Genomic DNA, 20,661 nt, shown 5'->3' on the forward strand with positions numbered 1-20,661 from the left:
CACTCGGAAGGAGCTCGGAGTTGAGCTGCTGCTCCTCCACGTTGAAAGGAGCCAGTTGAGGTGGCTCGGGCATCTTTTCCGGATGTCCCCTGGACGCCTCGCTGGAGAGGTGTTCCGGGCACGTCCCATCGGGAGGAGACCCCGGGGAAGACCCAGGACACGCTGGAGGGACTATGTCTCTCGGCTGGCTTGGGAACGCCTTGGGGTTCCCCCGGAGGAGCTGGGGGAGGTGTGTGTGGATCGGGAGGTCTGGGCAGCTCTGCTTGAGCTGCTGCCCCCGCGACCTGACTCGGATAAAGCGGAAAAAAATGGATGGATGGATGGATGGGTGTCTGAAAATCAGTTTGCATTTATTAAATTCCATGCATCTTAAATGTAGCAGACACTGATTACCTGGAATTTTGTTTTGGCATGTTTTCACGCTCTCTACTGCCATCTACTGGCCAGCAGTGTTGTTGGCAGTATTCGCCCTAAGTACTGAGCGTCTAGGCACCAGTACATGGCAGTGTTCTATTTATTTTGACACCTGTTTTATATACACTCAACAAAAATATAAACGCAACACTTTTGGTTTTGCTCCCATTTTGTATGAGATAAACTCAAAGATCTAAAACTTTTTCCACATACACAATATCACCATTTACCTCAAATATTGTTCACAAACCAGTCGAAATCTGTGATAGTGAGCACTTCTCCTTTGCTGAGATAATCCATCCCACCTCACAGGTGTGCCATACCAAGATGCTGATTAGACACCATGATTAGTGCACAGGTGTGCCTTAGACTGCCCACAATAAAAGGCCACTCTGAAAGATGCAGTTTTATCACACAGCACAATGCCACAGATGTCGCAAGATTTGAGGGAGCGTGCAATTGGCATGCTGACAGCAGGAATGTCAACCAGAGCTGTTGATCGTGTATTGAATGTTCATGTCTCTACCATAAGCTGTCTCCAAAGGCGTTTCAGAGAATTTGGCAGTACATCCAACCAGCCTCACAACCGCAGACCACGTGTAGCCACACCAGCCCAGGACCTCCACATCCAGCATGTTCACCTCCAAGATTGTCTGAGTCCAGCCACCCGGACAGCTGCTGAAACAATCGGTTTGCATAACCAAAGAATTTCTGCACAAACGGTCAGAAACCGTCTCAGGAAGCTCATCTGCATGCTGGTCGTCCTCATCGGGGTCTTAACCTGACTCCAGTTCGTCGTCGTAACCGACTTGAGTGGGCAAATGCTCACATTCGCTGGCGTTTGGCACGTTGGAGAGGTGTTCTCTTCACGGATGATGCGAAGATGTGTTGCACTGCATGAGGCAAATGGTGGTCACACCAGATACTGACGGGTATCCCCCCCCAATAAAACAAAACTGCATCTTTCAGAGTGGCCTTTTATTGTGGGCAGTCTAAGGCACACCTGTGCACTAATCATGGTGTCTAATCAGCATCTTGGTATGGCACACCTGTGAGGTGGGATGGATTATCTCAGCAAAGGAGAAGTGCTCACTATCACAGATTTCGACTGGTTTGTGAACAATATTTGAGGTAATGGTGATATTGTGTATGTGGAAAAAGTTTTAGATCTTTGAGTTCATCTCATACAAAATGGGAGCAAAACCAAAAGTGTTGCGTTTATATTTTTGTTGAGTATATAATCACAACTTGGCTTTGTTTTGCAAATGCCTTTTTTAACAAATAAAAAAATGGCATATTTTACAAAAGCACATTTTATGTAAACACCAACACACACCTCACATTAACGTGTTGGTTTTTACATAGAATGAATGAGTCAACCAATCAGTGTTAGTGGAGGCATATTTTACCCATAATCCCTTTTGTGATATGTGTTATATTTTAACTTCGTACAAATGACAGAATTGACATTAATGGAGTTATTTTATCCGTATTAATTTTATGTATAAACCAACCATAAGTCAGCACTGCTTTATTTTCCAAGACCTCCGCCTCACGGCGATGCTGTTATTGAGTACAGAGTTGAGCTTCGCAGCTCCTCTCAGCTGCTTTACTGCTGCAAGTGATGTAATAACAGGAGCTTCCAGCAGGGGCAGGGCGCCCAAAGACAGAAGTGCTGACTCATTGTTTGGGTCTGTGGTCGCCTTTGATGCTACCAGAAGCAATTCAGCTTGTTTGTTGCAAGTGTACCCGAGACAATCCTGAAAGTTATTGGTTATCTGTAGCTTCCGATAATTTTTTGGGTGGTTTATCGGTTTAGCTTCATAAAAGATTACTTTTCAGTTAGCTTATCTGAAGCTTATAAGTTAGCTTATCTTATTTGAAGCTAATTTTTTGGTTAGCTTCAAATTTTTTGTGATCAATGAAATCTGAGCTCAGATTTGGATTCAGCACCCAAAAATTACCCAAAATCAGTTCTCAAAGTCCATGCAAAGAAAAAAGTGTTTTTGTTTTTTTTTAGCAGTGTTATTAGTCAGAATTTGTCAAGTGAGAAATGTTAAGTTTTACTTACTGAATAATTAGACGTAGAAAAGCACATTTGAAATTTGGCCAGTTATAGGACAAGAAGATTCAAGCAAATTTTAGAACATCTTGTGACAAAAACATAATCTGAGAGTTCGTACAGTCTTATCTGATCCTTCTGTCTTCCAGATAGAGGAATATTCAGAAATGCAGACAAGTTCCACCTTTATGAGTGTGTTTTTGTAAGTCGTGTTCAGAGACTCACCAGCTCCTGGGAATCTTTAAGACTCGTGCAACCAACATGCACAATCACATGAACGTTTCTGCAAACACATGCACACATTAACACTCTGATAACTGTTATCTATGATTTATTTTTTTAGGAAGTGACTCAGTATATAGTCACATTAAATGGCCACTGTGATGACTTACTTTTCTTTGGCTTTCTCACACCAGTGCTTTGCCAGAAGCTTCCTCTCCTCCACGCTGAGAGACATGCCCTCCCCGGCGGTGCCGTTCACTGCAAATCCATCAGGTCGTGATTCCACCAAAGTCAAAGGTTAAACATAGTGTGTAAAGCACATGTTTTGAAAGTGTTCCTCTCTTGAAACTACTGCATGGAGGCCCACTAGAAGGTGTGGAATATATTGTGTTCTAAGTTTCAACATGTGCAGGCAACATGGATAAATGACAATTTATACCACCAAGAGTGTCATAATGTTGATGGAACATGATGAATTAAATCTGGCATGCCTGAAAATCTACAATTTGAGAGCAAGATCACACGAATCAAATAAGTAACACATGTTTGTGAGAAGAAAAAAAAAACATATTTTGGGATTGATTTGGTGGCCATCGTGAAATTAGGCTCCATCTTGGATTTCACTGATGCTGTAAAGCAGATCCATTGTGATGGGAGCATTTCACTGCAAAAAGTCATTTTTTAGGAGGTCATTTTGGTGGCTGTCTTAGAAAACAGCCATCTTTGATTTTCAAGTGGCCATTTGAGCAGGTTGTTAAGTCCTATCTTGGGAATCATGTCAAATTTGGTGTTTGTACCAGCATTGCTCCACTATAATGATTCTGCTGTGGTGATGCACTGTAAAAATGGGATGAGCCAATAGATTAAAAAAAAAAGACACTAAATGATATAAACATTCAAAAGATTATGAACTCTGCTGAAAACCAAACCAAAGGAAACGTTACTTTGGAGACATCTCAAGAACAGATGTTACTCTGGAACACAATGTGCTGGACAGAAGAGCAAAAGGACGCTCCTGAAACAGAGGGAGGGACAGCGCGGATCGACGGCATCAGGAAGTGGACCGCCTGCTAGAGACGCAAGAGGCTTGGTAGATCACAGTGGAAGAAGCTGGTCGTCAAAGGTATGGCACATGGCACATCACCCGCTGTATTCCGAGCTGGACGCAGCGTATATAAAATAATCATTTCGTAGCGGATTAACCATTTTTTCTCGGAGTGCGGATGTTGAAAACACCGCTAATCGCTTCCGGAATCACAGAGGACTGTTTCATCTGGAGCTTTTTTTCTCTCTCTTTTCTGCACTTCATGAGGTGCAGAACGCATTTGGAACCATCTAAAAGGTAATTATTTTTAATGTTATATAGTAAGAACTTGGTAAAACAGTTGCATGTTCATTCCTTCTTATGAGCAGCTGTAGAAGTATGTTTCTGATAGATTTAACAGCTCATTATAAATCGATCAGACGAGCTGCACTCTGATGCGGTGCGCTAACGCCATCACTTGTACTCACACACAGTGTTTTTGAATTGTTTGCATAACGTTCACATGAAGTTCACAATAATGTGTGATGGAGAATTTGAACATTTCTAAATTTTCTTTGCGCACTTGCACAAAGCCGTACACAGTTTATGAGTTTGGGACAAGTTTACTCTCTTGCCACAAGCTTGATGCACCTATATTTGGGCAGTTTTGCCCATTCCTCTTTGCAGTACCGTATTTTTTCCCATCATGATAAAATTTTGAATCTTTCCTGGTGCCACGAGCTCAGCACTCCTCTGTTGACGCTCTGAGATGACGCATGCGCAGTGAAGGCAGGGTGCAACAAGTTACCCAAACTGACTCCAAATATGACTAAGTCAAGTACTTTTGTTTGTTTTCAGAAATGTGCTCCGTTCTCAGAACAGTACATGAGGTGCTCTCTCTCCCTCTCTCTGTCACTTTAAAATATTGAAACAATCAACAAGGGATGTTAAAGTATGTTTGTGAGTACTGGCAGTTTGGGGGGACATACAACGGACTCTGGACTATTGGATCTGATCTTTGGAACCCTGACGAGGCACCAGTGTGTCCTGCTGTACGCCTGCAAAGTGCCGTATCCCTTTCTTGTACTGTTTTGAGAAAGGAGCGCATTTCTGAAAATAAATTAAAGTACTTCAGTTTGGATAAATCATCGGGAGATTGCTGAGCCTGGGAGGGGCCGAGCTCCTCACACTTGGTCGGTGTAATCCTCAGTCAACCAGGCTGCACGTGAACAGCCTGTGAAAAACGGAGTTGGGACATGCCTATCTCGGCTTTCAGTGCTTACCAGTCGAGTGAGTATAAGAGAAATTGTGGAGAGCTGGACATGTCCCAAGTTGTCCTCTAACACTCCAAAACGGAGGCGTTCCTTTGTCTCGCTTCATCAGCGAATCGGTCGTGAAGCGCAAAGCCTCTGTGAGGCTTTCCATGACAAATCTCTTGTTAAAAGTGAAATCTGCCGGAAAATGGCTGATGTCCAGCTCTTGTGATAACCAGAGAAATTGCACACGACAGTCCCGGCTCCACACAGCCATCCGTTTAGATATGATGTGGTGGTTTCTGCCTCTCGATGGTGGCTCGGAGCGCGGCGCGCCGTGCGCCATTGTGGGCTGTCCTTAAAGCTGTAGTAACACTCCTTATTCTCTGTGAAGCCCATATAATTTTCACCGAAAGCCAGATAAATTTTCCGAATGGTTTCCAGCTGCCTGTCTCTAACAGTTTCTGAAAACATTCTGATGGAAAAAAAAGCCCAAATCATTCCGCCATTTCCTCGCAATGAAACAATGCCGAGAGGGGTGGAGCAGTGCTCACTCAAAGCCTGCCCACAGGCGAATGACGCAACCGACAGGCGTGAAAAAACTCACACATGCGCATGAAGGTTCAAGCTTGGCTGACGTAAAAAACATATGAATCAAATCCATATAGTTTTTGAAAAAAATAAAAAGGTACGATACTTTTCTAACAGACCTTGTATTAGTCAATATTTTGCCTATTTCAGTAAATAAGGCATCATTTCACGTGTTTTCCCAATATGGAAGGTTCATTTATGCAATTAGTTTTATGATTAGAGGTTAAGGTCACTGTGTAATTCCAAGGTCAATCTCCAAAAAGAAAGATGTTTTTTGCTTTTTTGGACAGAAAACAAAAAAGTGTCAGAATATCGGTACTGTATCACACGATCATATGTCTTACTGTTGTTTAGCTCAGCTAAAGGTGATGGGAGGTGATGGTCTAGTGGTTAAGATGTTGGGCTTGAGTCCAGAAGATCATGGGTTCAAATCCCCGCCTGACTGGAAAATCGCTAAGGGCCTTTGGGCAAGGCCTTTAATCTCCTATTGCTCCCGGTGTGTAGTGAGCGCCTTGTATGGCAGCACCCTGACATCGAGGTGATTGTGAGGCATAATTGTAAAGCGCTTTGAGCATCTGATGCAGATGGAAAAGCGCTATATAAATGCAGTCCATTTAAACCCCATTATACAAATAACAAACCAGACCATCTTTCTGTGTCATCATTCAAACAGAAATCATTCATAGTCACAGATGTTAATGCCTTAAGTTTACATTTTCTAGAATTGTATTAGTGACAATGTAACATTTTGATTTCCCCTGAGTACTTGTAGGACTCATTCTACAGCATGCAGCCTTTTCTAATGTGCTGCATCTGTTTTCTGACTAGACAACCTTCAACAGTCAGATCACAAGAGTTACTATGGTTACCAGATTCAGAATAACCAAAAGGTAGACAGGATCTGAATATCAAACAGGAATGTGCTGGTAAACTTACAAAATATGCTATATATTCCTTGCTTCTTTATCAAGTAGTCGAGATAAGGTTCAATCACTTCAAGGTTGATTTCACTGTTTTGGGGAAGAAAAAAGTGCAAGAAATGACAACATGCACATTTGGCAATATGAAAAAGGAAAAAACTGGACATGCAAAGGACAGCAGACCTCGTTTTTATCTCTGATACTGACTGAGGTGATTCCAAGCTACTTACCCTTGATCAGTTAACGGGGTAAAAGTGGCTGCAATCAGCTGTTTAGAGGAAGCAGGAGCCATGTTCGACATAGCTGACAAAAAGAAAAATACATGCAGAAAAAGAAACAAAAATATCAGTGACACATGATCAGTTTCATCACCTCAAAATCAACTTTTGATGAGAAATGCATGCCACACAAAAACAAACAGATCTGCAGTAGATGCAGCAAATTTAAATAATCCACCGTGAAATTTAAAAAGCTGGTTTTTTTTTTCCTGCCTTACGAAAAGAAATGTCAGCATTGTCTTGACGGGTTAGTTCCCTGTCAGGGATTTGTTGACAAAGCTGTCACGTGAAACACTTCATCTCATGTGACACAGCAAAGATTCATGGGAAATGTAGTGAATAATGAAAAAACAGCTCAAGTGAGATGTTTGAAGTAGGAAATCCGGTTGTTAAGTTCTGATGTAACACATCACGTGATAAATCTGTTTCCAGGTCCAAAGACCTGCAAGTTTACAATTAAGTTACATCTGTATGATCCTTTTAAGGATCTACAGTTTAAGTTTAGTTTGTGTTTACAGTGTGTGCAAACCTCCATCCCTCTCTTCTCCGCCTCCGTTAACTGCATTCGTCTGGTTCTAAGGTAAGAACACTTAATAAAACTTGATATATTTTATGATGCACAGGTAAAATATATATGTCCGTTTGTTAATTTAAAAAAAACTTATTTATTACTATAAACAGGAGGTTAAAGTACAAACTTCACTTTTCCCCCAAACGACATGAACAGGAAGCGATCGCAGCTCACAGCAACTCCCACAGAAAATAACAGAGAAACAACCTGAGCTTCTGGCATTTTTACATAAAATAAATGCAATAACGTGTAAAAACCCAGTTAATATATCCAGGAGAGTTTGAGGCACAATACAAAGAGTTTTATGTTGTGATGTTAATGCTGTTGTCCGTGTGCAGCCTGATCAGAGTGTCTCAGTGCAGTTCTCAATGTTAATGACAGCACGACTTTTTTGTTTGAAGCCAGAAGTTGAAAATCACATGATGCGTTACGTCAAACTTAACAACCGGATATACATTTGTGTGCTGTTGTAATTTTGTAAACTTCCTCACAAGTAAAGCTCAAATATGTGTGTCTACAACATCTTGGCCATTATTTTCCACATAGTGATTGTGGACAGTTTAATGTATTGTTTCAAACATTGGTAGAAGTGAAAGAGGTAATTTCATCAAGCAAGTAAAGTACCCTCCGTGACTGTTAAAAACTGAGTTCAGTGCTTATTTGAAATATGTTGTTGAGTGTTATGAGGCTGTCACATTCCCTGTGATTAGCAGGGCATGCATACGGAGACATGACGGGTGGCCACCGTTGCATGAATGGAAATGTATTTGGACAGTACGACTACGGTCAACCTGTGTGGCTGCCAACACAGCACCCCCCCCCCCCCCCCCCCACCCTTTGTCTACAGCTCGATGGTTAATACCAACATACTGGGCAAGCTGGTACATTTGTCCTCTGCATTTAACTCAGGGCTCCCAGCATTTTATGGGAACAAAGTTCCCTGACTTTGTGGAAGTTCCTGAGTTTGTGGAAGTTGGAGGAGCTGGCGTTCTCCACTCCTCACTTCTGACTTACTAAGTATAACAATTAACACTGCACGTCCTCCAGTTTTTCCTCTGCACTCTGGGAGTATCTGGATTTATTCCTACAAGAGGATTACTGTGAGTTGCTGACTGTTTGCTGGGTGTTCACACACCCACCCTTAACCTGTTTTTGTTCCTGCCAGCAGTACGGGGTCTGACAGCCACAAGCGGTGGCCAGCTGGGGAATCAGGACTTGGCGGCTCTGGTGTGTTGCAGGTCTCCATTGGCGGTGGAACTTCGTGGGTTCTGGCTCTCCTCTGGATAGGCGTCTCCTACCCTCGGGCCTGCCCACGCGTCACCTTTTGATTACTGATTGACTGAAGCATATTTGGTTTTGTTTGCACATTTGCATAATAGTCATTTATTTGACTTCCTATTGGCCGTTCATGTACGCCCCCTTGCGTGGGTCCGTGTACTTCACTTTCCCAACATCCATCACCACCGCATTTTGAAAAACTATAAAACCACAGGCCATGCATTATTTATGTTTTGTGTCTTTTAGTGATGTTTTTTTTATTATTTTTATACTTTAATTTGGATTAAGGCAATAAGTGCCTCCCTGAATTACCACAGATAAACTGTTTCTGTTGCCACATCTTCTGTAATAAAACTGCAAAATTTTACCACCCACACAGGAGAGTGACAGTGTTAACTTTTTCATGAAGTGATATGTCACAGCAAAGTAGATGTGATAAATATTTAATTTGTATCTCACTCACGGCTTGTCCGGACAACCAGCTTTTCCTATAGGACAAGTAAACTGCCAGGGTTACTTGTCCATGGACAAGTACACTAAAAAGCTTCATGTCAATGCCTGATAAACATATATCATATTTATGTCATTGTTAAAAAACAGCCATTCTTTCCTCACCTTTTTATTTTTGCATAATAATTGGAACATTTTGTCAACAGTATTAAGTTGGAAACTGTTGTGTAGCAACATGTGGCCACACAAAGCCAAGAGAACCGGTTCATCATACCTCAGACATTAGTCACATACATGTACTTTCAGTCTCAGGAAGTTCTCAGACTCTCTGCAGAGAGCAGAGAGCTCACTGACAACATCGTTCTGCCTCAGGGCATTCGACTTTGCAGCTGTGACGTGGGTCTTTTGTTCAGCCTGTTGATCCTTAATGATTCATAATGCCTCCGTCCAACTGAATAATAAGCCATGAATAACGATCCACACATGGGTGTGTCAGCAACTATTTGAAGAATGAAGAAGTGTGTGGTGTGTGTGTGTGTGTATATATATATATATATATATATATATATATATATATATATATATATATATATATATATATATATATATATATAAAGTTTCCAATACAAACATGGGGAGAACATGCAAACTCCACACAGAAAGGCCACAGGTGGGAATCGAAGCAATGACCTTCTTGCTCTGAGGCACATGTGCTAATCAAAGCTACTGTGCTTATTAGTCTATAAGATACAGACAGATATCAGGGGTGGAAATCATGGGAGCAGCCAAAGGGACTTAATAAATTTGTAAATTTTACAAAAAAAAAAAAAAAAAAAAAGGTGTAATATCAGCATGGCCATGCCAATTCAACATGAAAAAGACAGTCAAAATTACAGATTAATATTTTTTATTACAAGTTCAAACTGTAAAATTTACATAAATATGTATGTGCAAACCATTTACATATTCATTGTAATTTTGACCGAATTCCCCTGAAACCACAGCTGCCAGAATTTTCTGTAAAAACAAGTGGATTTTTTTTTTTACAGTGTAAAAGCTGAATTTTATTTCTTGTAAACCAAAACAACCATCACTCACATCACGTTTGTCTGCTTATCTTTTATTAAGACAGAAAAAGTCACAGACAAGTACAAGAGTGTACAGTTTATAACTTCATATTTTAATCTCGAATGAACGAACTGAACTGATAGTCCGGCGGCTAAGGGACAAATTTTAGGGGAATCATGCACTTTTTTACAAAAGCGCCAAAACTTTATCAGAGGTACTTTATAGTGTCCTGAAGCATATAAGATCGGGAGACACTGAATCCATAAACGTCTACACTCTAAAAACTTGGGTTTAAGAGAATAACCATTTTCAGCCTTCTACAGCATATAATTCATGACAAACTCTGATCCAAATGTCTTTTTAAGTTCATAATATAAACTTGAAGGTTATGAAAAATGTATTAAGGCTAAGTAGGGATGCTTTGCATGTACTTCAGTGTGCTTACACTCTTAGAAAAAGCGTTAATCTAGAGAAAATGACTAAATAGGGGAGGTGATGGTCTAGTGGTTAAGGTGTTGGGCTTGAGTCCAGAAGATCATGGGTTCAAATCCCCGCCTGACTGGAAAATCACTAAGGGCCCTTGGGCAAGGCCTTTAATCCCCTATTGCTCCCGGTGTGTAGTGAGCGCCTTGTATGGCAGCACCCTGACATCGGGGTGAATGTGAGGCATAATTGTAAAGCGCTTTGAGCGTCTGATTCAGATGGAAAAGCGCTATATAAATGCAGTCCATTTACCATTTAAATATTGTCTAACTCATGAATATCAATACGAGGTCTGTCAATAAAGTAACGGTCCTTTTTATTTTTTTCTAAAACTATATGGATTTCATTCATATGTTTTACGTCAGACATGCTTGAACCCTCGTGTGCATGCGTGAGTTTTTCCACGCCTGTCGGTGACGTCATTCGCCTGTGAGCACTCCTTGTGGGAGGAGTCGTCCAGCCCCTCGTCGGAATTCCTTTGTCTGAGAAGTTGCTGAGAGACTGGCGCTTGTTTGATCAAAATTTTTCTAAACCTGTGAGACACATCGAAGTGGACACGGTTCGAAAAATTAAGCTGGTTTTCAGTGAAAATTTTAACGGCTGATGAGAGATTTTGAGGTGATTCTGTCGCTTTAAAGGACTTTTCACGGTGCGAGACATCGCGCAGCGCTCTCAGTCGCCGTCATCAGCCTGTTTCAAGCTGAAAACCTCCACATTTCAGGCTCTATTGATCCAGGACGTCGTGAGAGAACAGAGAAGTTTCAGAAGAAGTCGGTTTCAGCATTTTATCCGGATATTCCACTGTTAAAGGAGATTTTTTAATGAAAGACGTGCGGGCGGATTGCAGCGTCGGCTTGCAGCCGCCGCGACGCTCCGCCACAGAAAAACACCTCCGTTGGAAGCCTTAAGGACAAGTTGGAACATGTCCAGCTGATAAACATTTCTCATATACTCACATCCACTGAAAGCCATCAAAAGCCAACTGGATTTTACAAATGGTTATCAACACGGAGGTGTTTTTCCTGTGCCGCCGCACCGCGCCGGCTGCGTCCCGACGCATGGACCCGTCCGCACGTCTTTCATTAAAAAAATCTCCTTTAACAGTGGAATATCAATATAAAATATATAAAAAACGACGGCGGCTGAGAGCGCTGTGCGACGTCTCGCACCGTGAAAAGTCCTTAAAGCGACAGAATCACCTCAAATCTCTCATCAGCCGTTAAAATTTTCACTGAAAACCAGCTTAATTTTTCGGGACGCAGCCGGCGCGGTGCGGCGGCACAGGAAAAACACCTCCGTGTTGATAACCATTTGTAAAATCCAGGCGGCTTTTGATGGCTTTCAGTGGAGTGAGTATATGAGAAATTGTTTATCAGCTGGACATGTTCCAACTTGTCCTTAAGGCTTCCAACAGAGGTGTTTTTCCTGTGGCGGAGCGTCGCGGCGGCTGCGAGCCGATGCTGCAATCCGCCTGCACGTCTTTCATTAAAAAAATCTCCTTTAACAGTGGAATATCCGGATAAAATGCTGAAACCGACTTCTTCTGAAACTTCTCTGTTCTCTCACGACGTCCTGGATCAATAGAGCCTGAAATGTGGAGGTTTTCAGCTTGAAACAGGCTGATGACGGCGACTGAGAGCGCTGAGCGACGTCTCGCACCGTGAAAAGTCCTTAAAGCGACAGAATCACCTCAAAATCTCTCATCAGCTGTTAAAATTTTCACCGAAAACCAGCTTAATTTTCGAACCGTGTCCACTTCGATGTGTCTCACAGGTTTAGAAAAAATTTTGATCAACAAGCGCCAGTCTCTCAGCAACTTCTCAGACAAAGGAATTCAGACGAGGGGCTGGACGACTCCTCCCACAAGGAGTGCTGACAGGCGAATGACGTCACCAACAGGCGTGGAAAAACTCACGCATGCGCACGAGGGTTCCAGCATGTCTGACGTAAAAACATATGAATGAAATCCATATAGTTTTAGAAAAAAATAAAAAGGACCTATACTTTATTGACAATATAGCTGTTGCGAGCATAGGGCAAAGGAAAGATGCTACTCATGCACTCTAACATATTTACACTCTAAAATAACAACAGTGTTTGAACGGAAAGAAATGCTTTTTTATTAATTACAAGAAATCAATTTTGTTTTTATGGCCATAACCATTTAGTTTACAATTTAAAACACTCAGTTTACCTTATGCTATATCTTCCATAACATAAAATCATGACTCTATATTTAATTACTTAAAGTGACTGAAAGCTGTTTACATGCATAGAAAAAGAAAGTATGCTACAAATGCACTTAAACATAGTTTACACTCTTAAAAAATAATGGTAAATTAATGTTACAATTTAAGAACACTGTAGTTCTATAACAGTTACTTCTATAACTAACTGGCCCCCTACATAATAACCATATGATTGTATTGTCATATGAATAGCAAAATATACACTGTATTATAACCATGCAAACACCCTTTTAAAAAAGCAGGATACAGGCTAAAATCAAATGTCTCCCGCTTTGACATGACGTAATATAATGTTTGTTTGTTTTTACATATATAAACGTCTTACAGCGTGTTTGTTTTTACATATATAAACGTCTTACAGCGTGTTTGTTTGTTTTTACATATATAAACGTCTTACAGCGTGTTTGTTTGTTTTTACATATATAAACGTCTTACAGCGTGTTTGTTTTTACATATATAAACATCTTACAGCGTGTTTGTTTGTTTTAACATATATAAACGTCTTACAGCGTGTTTGTTTGTTTTTACATATATAAACGTCTTACAGCGTGTTTGTTTGTTTTTACATATATAAACGTCTTACAGCGTGTTTGTTTTTACATATATAAACGTCTTACAGCGTGTTTGTTTGTTTTTACATATATAAACATCTTACAGCGTGTTTGTTTGTTTTTACATATATAAACGTCTTACAGCGTGTTTGTTTTTACATATATAAACGTCTTACAGCGTGTTTGTTTGTTTTTACATATATAAACGTCTTACAGCGTGTTTGTTTGTTTTAACATATATAAACATCTTACAGCGTGTTTGTTTGTTTTTACATATATAAACGTCTCTACAGCGTGTTTGTTTGTTTTTACATATATAAACGTCTTACAGCGTGTTTGTTTTTACATATATAAACATCTTACAGCGTGTTGTTTGTTTTAACATATATAAACGTCTTACAGCGTGTTGTTGTTTTTCTACATATATAAACGTCTTACAGCGTGTTTGTTTTTACATATTAAACGTCTTACAGCGTGTTTGTTTGTTTTTACATATATAAACGTCTTACAGCGTGGTTGTTTGTTTTTACATATATAAACGTCTTACAGCGTGTTTGTTTTTACATATATAAACGTCTTACAGCGTGTTTGTTTTTACATATATAAACGTCTTACAGCGTGTTTGTTTGTTTTTACATATATAAACGGGTTACAGCGTGTTTGTTTTTACATATATAAACGTCTTACAGTGTGTTTGTTTGTTTTTACATATATAAACGTCTTACAGCGTGTTTGTTTGTTTTTACATATATAAACGGGTTACAGCGTGTTTGTTTGTTTTTACATATATAAACGTCTTACAGCGTGTTTGTTTGTTTTTACATATATAAACGGGTTACAGCGTGTTTGTTGTTTTTACATATATAAACGGGTTACAGCGTGTTTGTTTGTTTTTACATATATAAACGTCTTACAACGTGTTTGTTTGTTTTACATATATAAACGGGTTACAGCGTGTTTGTTTGTTTTTACATATAAACGTCTTACAGCGTGTTTGTTTGTTTTTACATATATAAACGGGTTACAACGTGTTTGTTTGTTTTACATATATAAACGTCTTACAGCGTGTTTGTTTTACATATAAACGTCTTACAGCGTGTTTGTTTGTTTTTACATATAAACGGGTTACAGCGTGTTTGTTTGTTTTTACATATATAAACGTCTTACAGCGTTTGTTTTGTTTTTACATATATAAACGTCTTACAGCGTGTTTTGTTGTTTTACATATAAAACGGGTTGACAATAAAACGGGTTACAGCGTGTTTGTTTGTTTTTACATATATAAACGTCTTACAGCGTGTTTGTTTGTTTTTACATATAGAAACGTCTTACAGCGTGTTGTTTGTTTTACATATATAAACGGTTACAGCGTGTTTGTTTGTTTTTACATATATAAACGTCTTACAACGTGTTTGTTTGTTTTTACATATATAAACGGGTTACAGCGTGTTTGTTTGTTTTACATATATAAACGTCTTACAGCGTGTTTGTTTGTTTTTACATATATAAACGTCTTACAGCGTGTTTGTTTGTTTTTACATATATAAACGGGTTACAGCGTGTTTGTTTGTTTTACATATATAAACGTCTTACAACGTGTTTGTTTGTTTTTACATATATAAACGTCTTACAGCGTGTTTGTTTGTTTTTACATATATAAACGTCTTACAGCGTGTTTGTTTGTTTTTACATATATAAACGTCTTACAGCGTGTTTGTTTGTTTGTTTTTACATATATAAACGTCTTACAGCGTGTTTGTTTTTACATATAGAACGTCTTACAGCGTGTTGTTGTTTTACATATATAAACGGGTTACAGCGTGTTGTTGTTTTACATATATAAACGGGTTACAACGTGTTTGTTGTTTTACATATATAAACTCTTACAGCGTGTTTGTTTGTTTTACATATATAAACGGTTACAGCGTGTTGTTTTTACATATATAAACCGTCTTACAGCGCGTTTGTTTTTTTACATATATAAACGTCTTACAGCGCGTTTGTTTTTACATATAAACTCTTACAGCGTGTTTGTTTGTTTTTACATATATAAACGTCTTACAGCGTGTTTGTTTTTAACATATATAAACGTCTTACAGCGTGTTTGTTTGTTTTTACATATATAACGTCTTACAGCGTGTTTGTTTTTACATATATAAACGTCTTACAGCGTGTTTGTTTTACATATATAAACGTCTTACAGCGTGTTGTTTTACATATATAAACGTCTTACAGCGTGTTGTTGTTTTACATATATAAACGTCTTACAGCGTGTTTGTTTTACATATATAAACGTCTTACAGCGTGTTTGTTTTTACATATATAAACGTCTTACAGCGTGTTTGTTTTTACATATATAAACGTCTTACAGCGTGTTTGTTTGTTTTTACATATATAAACGTCTTACAGCGTGTTTGTTTTTACATATATAAACGTCTTACAGCGTGTGTTTGTTTTTACATATATAAACGTCTTACAGCGTGTTTGTTTTTACATATATAAACGTCTTACAGCGTGTTTGTTTGTTTTTACATATAAACGTCTTACAGCGTGTTTGTTTTACATATATAAACGTCTTACAGCGTGTTTGTTTGTTTTACATATATAAACGTCTTACAGCGTGTTTGTTTTTACATATATAAACGTCTTACAGCGTGTTTGTTTGTTTTTACATATATAAACGGGTTACAGCGTGTTTGTTTGTTTTTACATATATAAACGTCTTACAGCGTGTTTGTTTGTTTTTACATATAAACGTCTTACAGCGTGTTTGTTTGTTTTTACATATATAAACGTCTTACAGCGTGTTTGTTTTTACATATATAAACGTCTTACAGCGTGTTTGTTTGTTTTTACATATATAAACGTCTTACAGCGTGTTTGTTTTTACATATATAAACGTCTTACAGCGTGTTTGTTTGTTTTACATATAAACGTCTTACAGCGTGTTTGTTTTTACATATATAAACGTCTTACAGCGTGTTTGTTTTTTACATATATAAACGTCTTACTGCGTGTTTGTTTTTACATATATAAACGTCTTACAGCGTGTTTGTTTGTTTTTACATATATAAACGGGTTACAGCGTGTTTGTTTGTTTTTACATATATAAACGTCTTACAGCGTGTTTGTTGTTTTTACATATATAAACGGTTACAGCGTGTTTGTTTTTACATATAAACGTCTTACAGCGTGTTTGTTGTTTTTACATATATAAACGTCTTACAGCGTGTTTGTTTGTTTTTACATATATAAACGTTACAGCGTGTTTGTTGTTTACATATAAACGTCTTACAGCGTGTTTGTTTGTTTTTACATATATAAACGGTCTTACAGCGTGTTTGTTTGTTTTTACATATATAAACGGTTTACAGCGTGTTTGTTTGTTTTTACATATATAAACGTCTTACAGCGTGTTTGTTGTTTTTACATATATAAACGTCTTACAGCGTGTTTGTTTGTTTTACATTATAAACGTCTTACAGCGTGTTTGTTTGTTTTACATATATAAAGGTCTTACAGCGTGTTTGTTGTTTTTACATATATAAACGTCTTACAGCGTGTTTGTTTGTTTTTACATATATAACGGTCTTACAGCGTGTTTGTTTGTTTTACATATATAAACGTCTTACAGCGTGTTTGTTGTTTTTACATATATAAACGTCTTACAGCGTGTTTGTTTGTTTTTACATATATAAACGTCTTACAGGTGTTGTTTGTTTTTTACATATATAAACGTCTTACAGCGTGTTTGTTTTACATATATAAACGTCTTACAGCGTGTTTGTTTTTACATATATAAACGTCTTACAGCGTGTTTGTTTTTACATATATAAACGTCTTAACAGCGTGTTTGTTTTTACATATATAAACGTCTACAGCGTGTTTGTTTTACATATATAAACGTCTTACAGCGTGTTTGTTTTTACATATATAAGACGTCTTACAGCGTGTTTGTTTTTACATATATAAACGTCTTACAGCGTGTTTGTTTTTACATATATAAACGGGTTACAGCGTGTTTGTTTGTTTTACATATATAAACGTCTTACAGCGTGTTTGTTTGTTTTTACATATATAAACGTCTTACAGCGTGTTGTTTGTTTTACATATATAAACGTCTACAGCGTGTTTGTTTGTTTTACATATATAAACTCTTACAGCGTGTTTGTTTTTACATATATAAACGTCTTACAGCGTGTTTGTTTTACATATATAAACGTCTTACAGCGTGTTGTTTTTTACATATATAAACGTCTTACAGCGCTGTTTTTTACATATATAACGTCTTACAGCGTGTTTTTTTTACCTATTATTAACAGTCTTACAGCGTTGTTTTTGTTAACCTATATTAAACGTCTTACAGCGTGTTTTTTACCTATATAACAGTCTTACAGCGTGTTTTTTTAATATATAGAACGTCTTACAGCGTGGGGGTATTTTTGTACATATTATAAACGTCTTACAGCGTGTTTTTTTTTTTACATTATATAAAACGGTCTTACAGCGTGTTTTTTTTTACATAATATAACGCTCTACAGCGTGTTTTTGTAAGTATATAAACGTCTTACGCAGCTGGTTTTTTTACATATATAAACGTCTTACAGCGTTGTTTTTTTTACATATATAAACGTCTTTACAGCGTGTTTTTTTTACATATATCAACGCTCCTTACAGCGTGTTTTTTTACATATATAAACCGTCTTACAGCGTGTTTTTTTACATATATTAAACCGTTCTTACAGCGCTTTTTTTTACATATATAAACGTCTTACAGCGTGTTTGTTTGTTTTTACATATATAAACGGGTTACAGCGTTTTCTTTTTTAAATAAACGTCTTCGGCGTTTTTTTTTTTTTTTATTAAACGTCTTCCAGCGTTTTCTTTTTTAATTAAACGTCTTACAGCGTTTTTTTTTTAATAAACGTCTTCGTGTGTGTAATCGACGTGAAAGACACGCGTGCATTAAACGTCGTCAAAAGATTATGAAACTTATTTTTTAATGTCATGTACTGAACAATGCTGTTATTTTTGTCTGGGAGCAGCTGCAGATTGTTTGTTGCACTGAGTGAATGCGCGCGCCCGCGTCAGGGGACGCAAGTTCTGACGGGGATAATTACTTTGTCACGACACCGGTCCCCCACAAACACCCCCTCTTACCCCACAGGCAACCAAATACAGTCGTCAGAAAACCGAAATTTCCTTCCACTTACGCAAATGTTGTCCTTCAGCAAAATACTGAGCTCGGAGGACGAAACTGTTTGTTCAAAAACTCGGCCACGGATCCTTGTCTTCCCACGTGTTCTCAGGTGCTCGGCTGTAGAGGTGGGCGGATCGATCCTAATATCGATAATATCGATACCAACGCTGGTATTGATATTGAACAATCCTCGTGTAAAAAGATCGATACTCAAGCTTTTTTTTGTCTCCCGCACGCACTGACTGCTGCCGCACACAGATTCATCAAAGTCTTCTCTCTGTCTGTAAGAGCAGAGCTGCGTTGTGTCACACAACACGGAGCATTGATTGTGATAATAAAGTATTTTGTTGTCACGTACAATGTTTGGCGAAATTCTATCCTTGGTCTTTTGGATCCTTTGGATCTATGAAGCTTAAATATGAAAAAGTATCAGTATCAATATTAGTGATACTGGGCCTGTATTTACTTGGTATTAGATCAGTACCAAAAATCCCGGTATCGCCCACCTTTAGTAAATACGCAAACAAACACGCCTGCACGCGTTGAAACTGGAAGTGAATTACAAGCGCGCTCATTGGTCGGTTGTGGTTGGACGTATTTGCTTGTAGCGACCATTTCATCACAGGCAAGTAACATGAACTTAAGTTCACTGATCTTTAAGTTTTAAATGAAGTATAAACAGTAAAGCCCCAATGTTTTGACAGGTTTTTCATTAAATGGTCATTGATGTAGCGACCTGTACAGACAGTTAAGTTCTCAATGTGTGTAAACCTGCACCCATAAAAGCCTGAGGGAAAAGAGGCCATACACTTTCAGGACCTAGCTAACTACACGGGGTTTTATTATTGACATTTTGACTTGCTGGTAACTATGTTTTGTTTATATCTGCAGTAAAGAAAGCAGAGCTCTATGACAACACCAACCCGGACTGGGCCCCGTCCCTCAAAATGGGCCCGGAAGTGCTGAACAGCAACACACCTGATCCACAGTCTTCCAGAAGCGGTATCAACGAGCAAAGGGAAGGCAGGAAGAATTGAAACAATTGAAGGCAGCAGAGGCCCTTCTCGATCTCCAAAATACTCAGGCACAAATATCGAACCAGGTGTATCGGAAGACATACAAGTAGAATCAGGTAGTGATGACCGTGGTGCTGAATGTGCAGAGAGTGATAGTGCTGTCAGTGATGCTCATCCAGTGGAAATGATGCGGACAGAATTACAAAGGATGACCATTGAGAATATGGAGCTAAAGGACAAGTTAAAGCAGATTATCTCTAGAGACGCTAAAAGATGATCCTGACAGAGTCAGCTATTTAACTGGGCTAAATTTTGTAACTTTGATGGCGTGTTTAGACTCATACAGGACAGCATTCCACACAGGTTAACGAGCCCGTTAACCAAATTTGAAAAATTGATGCTCGTGGTCATGAAATTACGTCTAAATCTCAGCCTTCAAGACCTGGCATACAGATTTTCAGTATCAGAAAGCTGAGCATCCAAAGTGTTCCTGGATGTGATCATGTGCTATATGTTAAACTGAAAGGCCTCATTTTATGGCCAGAGAGGGAAGAGTTAAGGATGTCCATGCCATGGAGTTCAAAAGTATTTTGGATTAAAAGTGTCGATCATCATTGATTGCTTTGAGATTTTTATTGAAAGCCTTTAATTTACTTGCCATGGCTGAAACTTGGTCGAACTATAAGCACCACAACACAGTGAAATTTCTAATTTGTTGTGTGGGCCGCTGAAGAGGAGGTACTGCTGGCCCACCACCACCAGAGGGCGCCCTGCCTGGAGTGCGGGCTCCAGGCACCAGAGGGCGCCGCCGCCTCACGTGAGCAGCTACGGTGACAGCTGTCACCCATCACCTGAGACAGCTGACGGCAATCATCTGTGGGGTATATCAGCAGGACGGCACCTCCACCTCATTGCCGAGATATCGTTTCTACCTACGAGGTAACGTATCAAAGCTGACGGAGTGTATCCTTTTGGATTAGTGTATAGCTTGTGGATTACTGTTCCAACGAGAGGTGGAGGTAACTTCCCTG

At 38.8% G+C, this 20,661-nt stretch overlaps 1 protein-coding gene across 3 annotated transcripts in view; it reads right to left on the reverse strand.

Moving 5' to 3' along the window:
- Positions 1-20,661, reverse strand: part of LOC117519395 (N-acetylneuraminate lyase-like) — a 65,418-nt gene that overhangs the window by 16,792 nt on the left and 27,965 nt on the right. The window contains exons 1-5 of one of the 3 annotated variants that reach the window (XM_034180746.1): positions 6,983-7,017; positions 6,717-6,789; positions 6,503-6,576; positions 2,869-2,956; positions 2,702-2,759 (exon numbers count right to left, since the gene is read on the reverse strand). In XM_034180746.1, the coding sequence (XP_034036637.1) occupies positions 2,702-2,759; positions 2,869-2,956; positions 6,503-6,576; positions 6,717-6,787 (291 nt within the window). In that variant the 5' untranslated portion in view covers positions 6,788-6,789; positions 6,983-7,017. Of the gene's footprint in view, positions 1-2,701; positions 2,760-2,868; positions 2,957-6,502; positions 6,577-6,716; positions 6,790-6,982; positions 7,018-18,627; positions 18,751-20,661 lie in introns of those variants that run through there. The other 2 variants (XM_034180745.1, XM_034180747.1) reach the window with 2 other exon arrangements.

Source organism: Thalassophryne amazonica, chromosome 10 (genome assembly GCF_902500255.1).
Source record: "Thalassophryne amazonica chromosome 10, fThaAma1.1, whole genome shotgun sequence".
NCBI lineage: Eukaryota > Metazoa > Chordata > Actinopteri > Batrachoidiformes > Batrachoididae > Thalassophryne > Thalassophryne amazonica.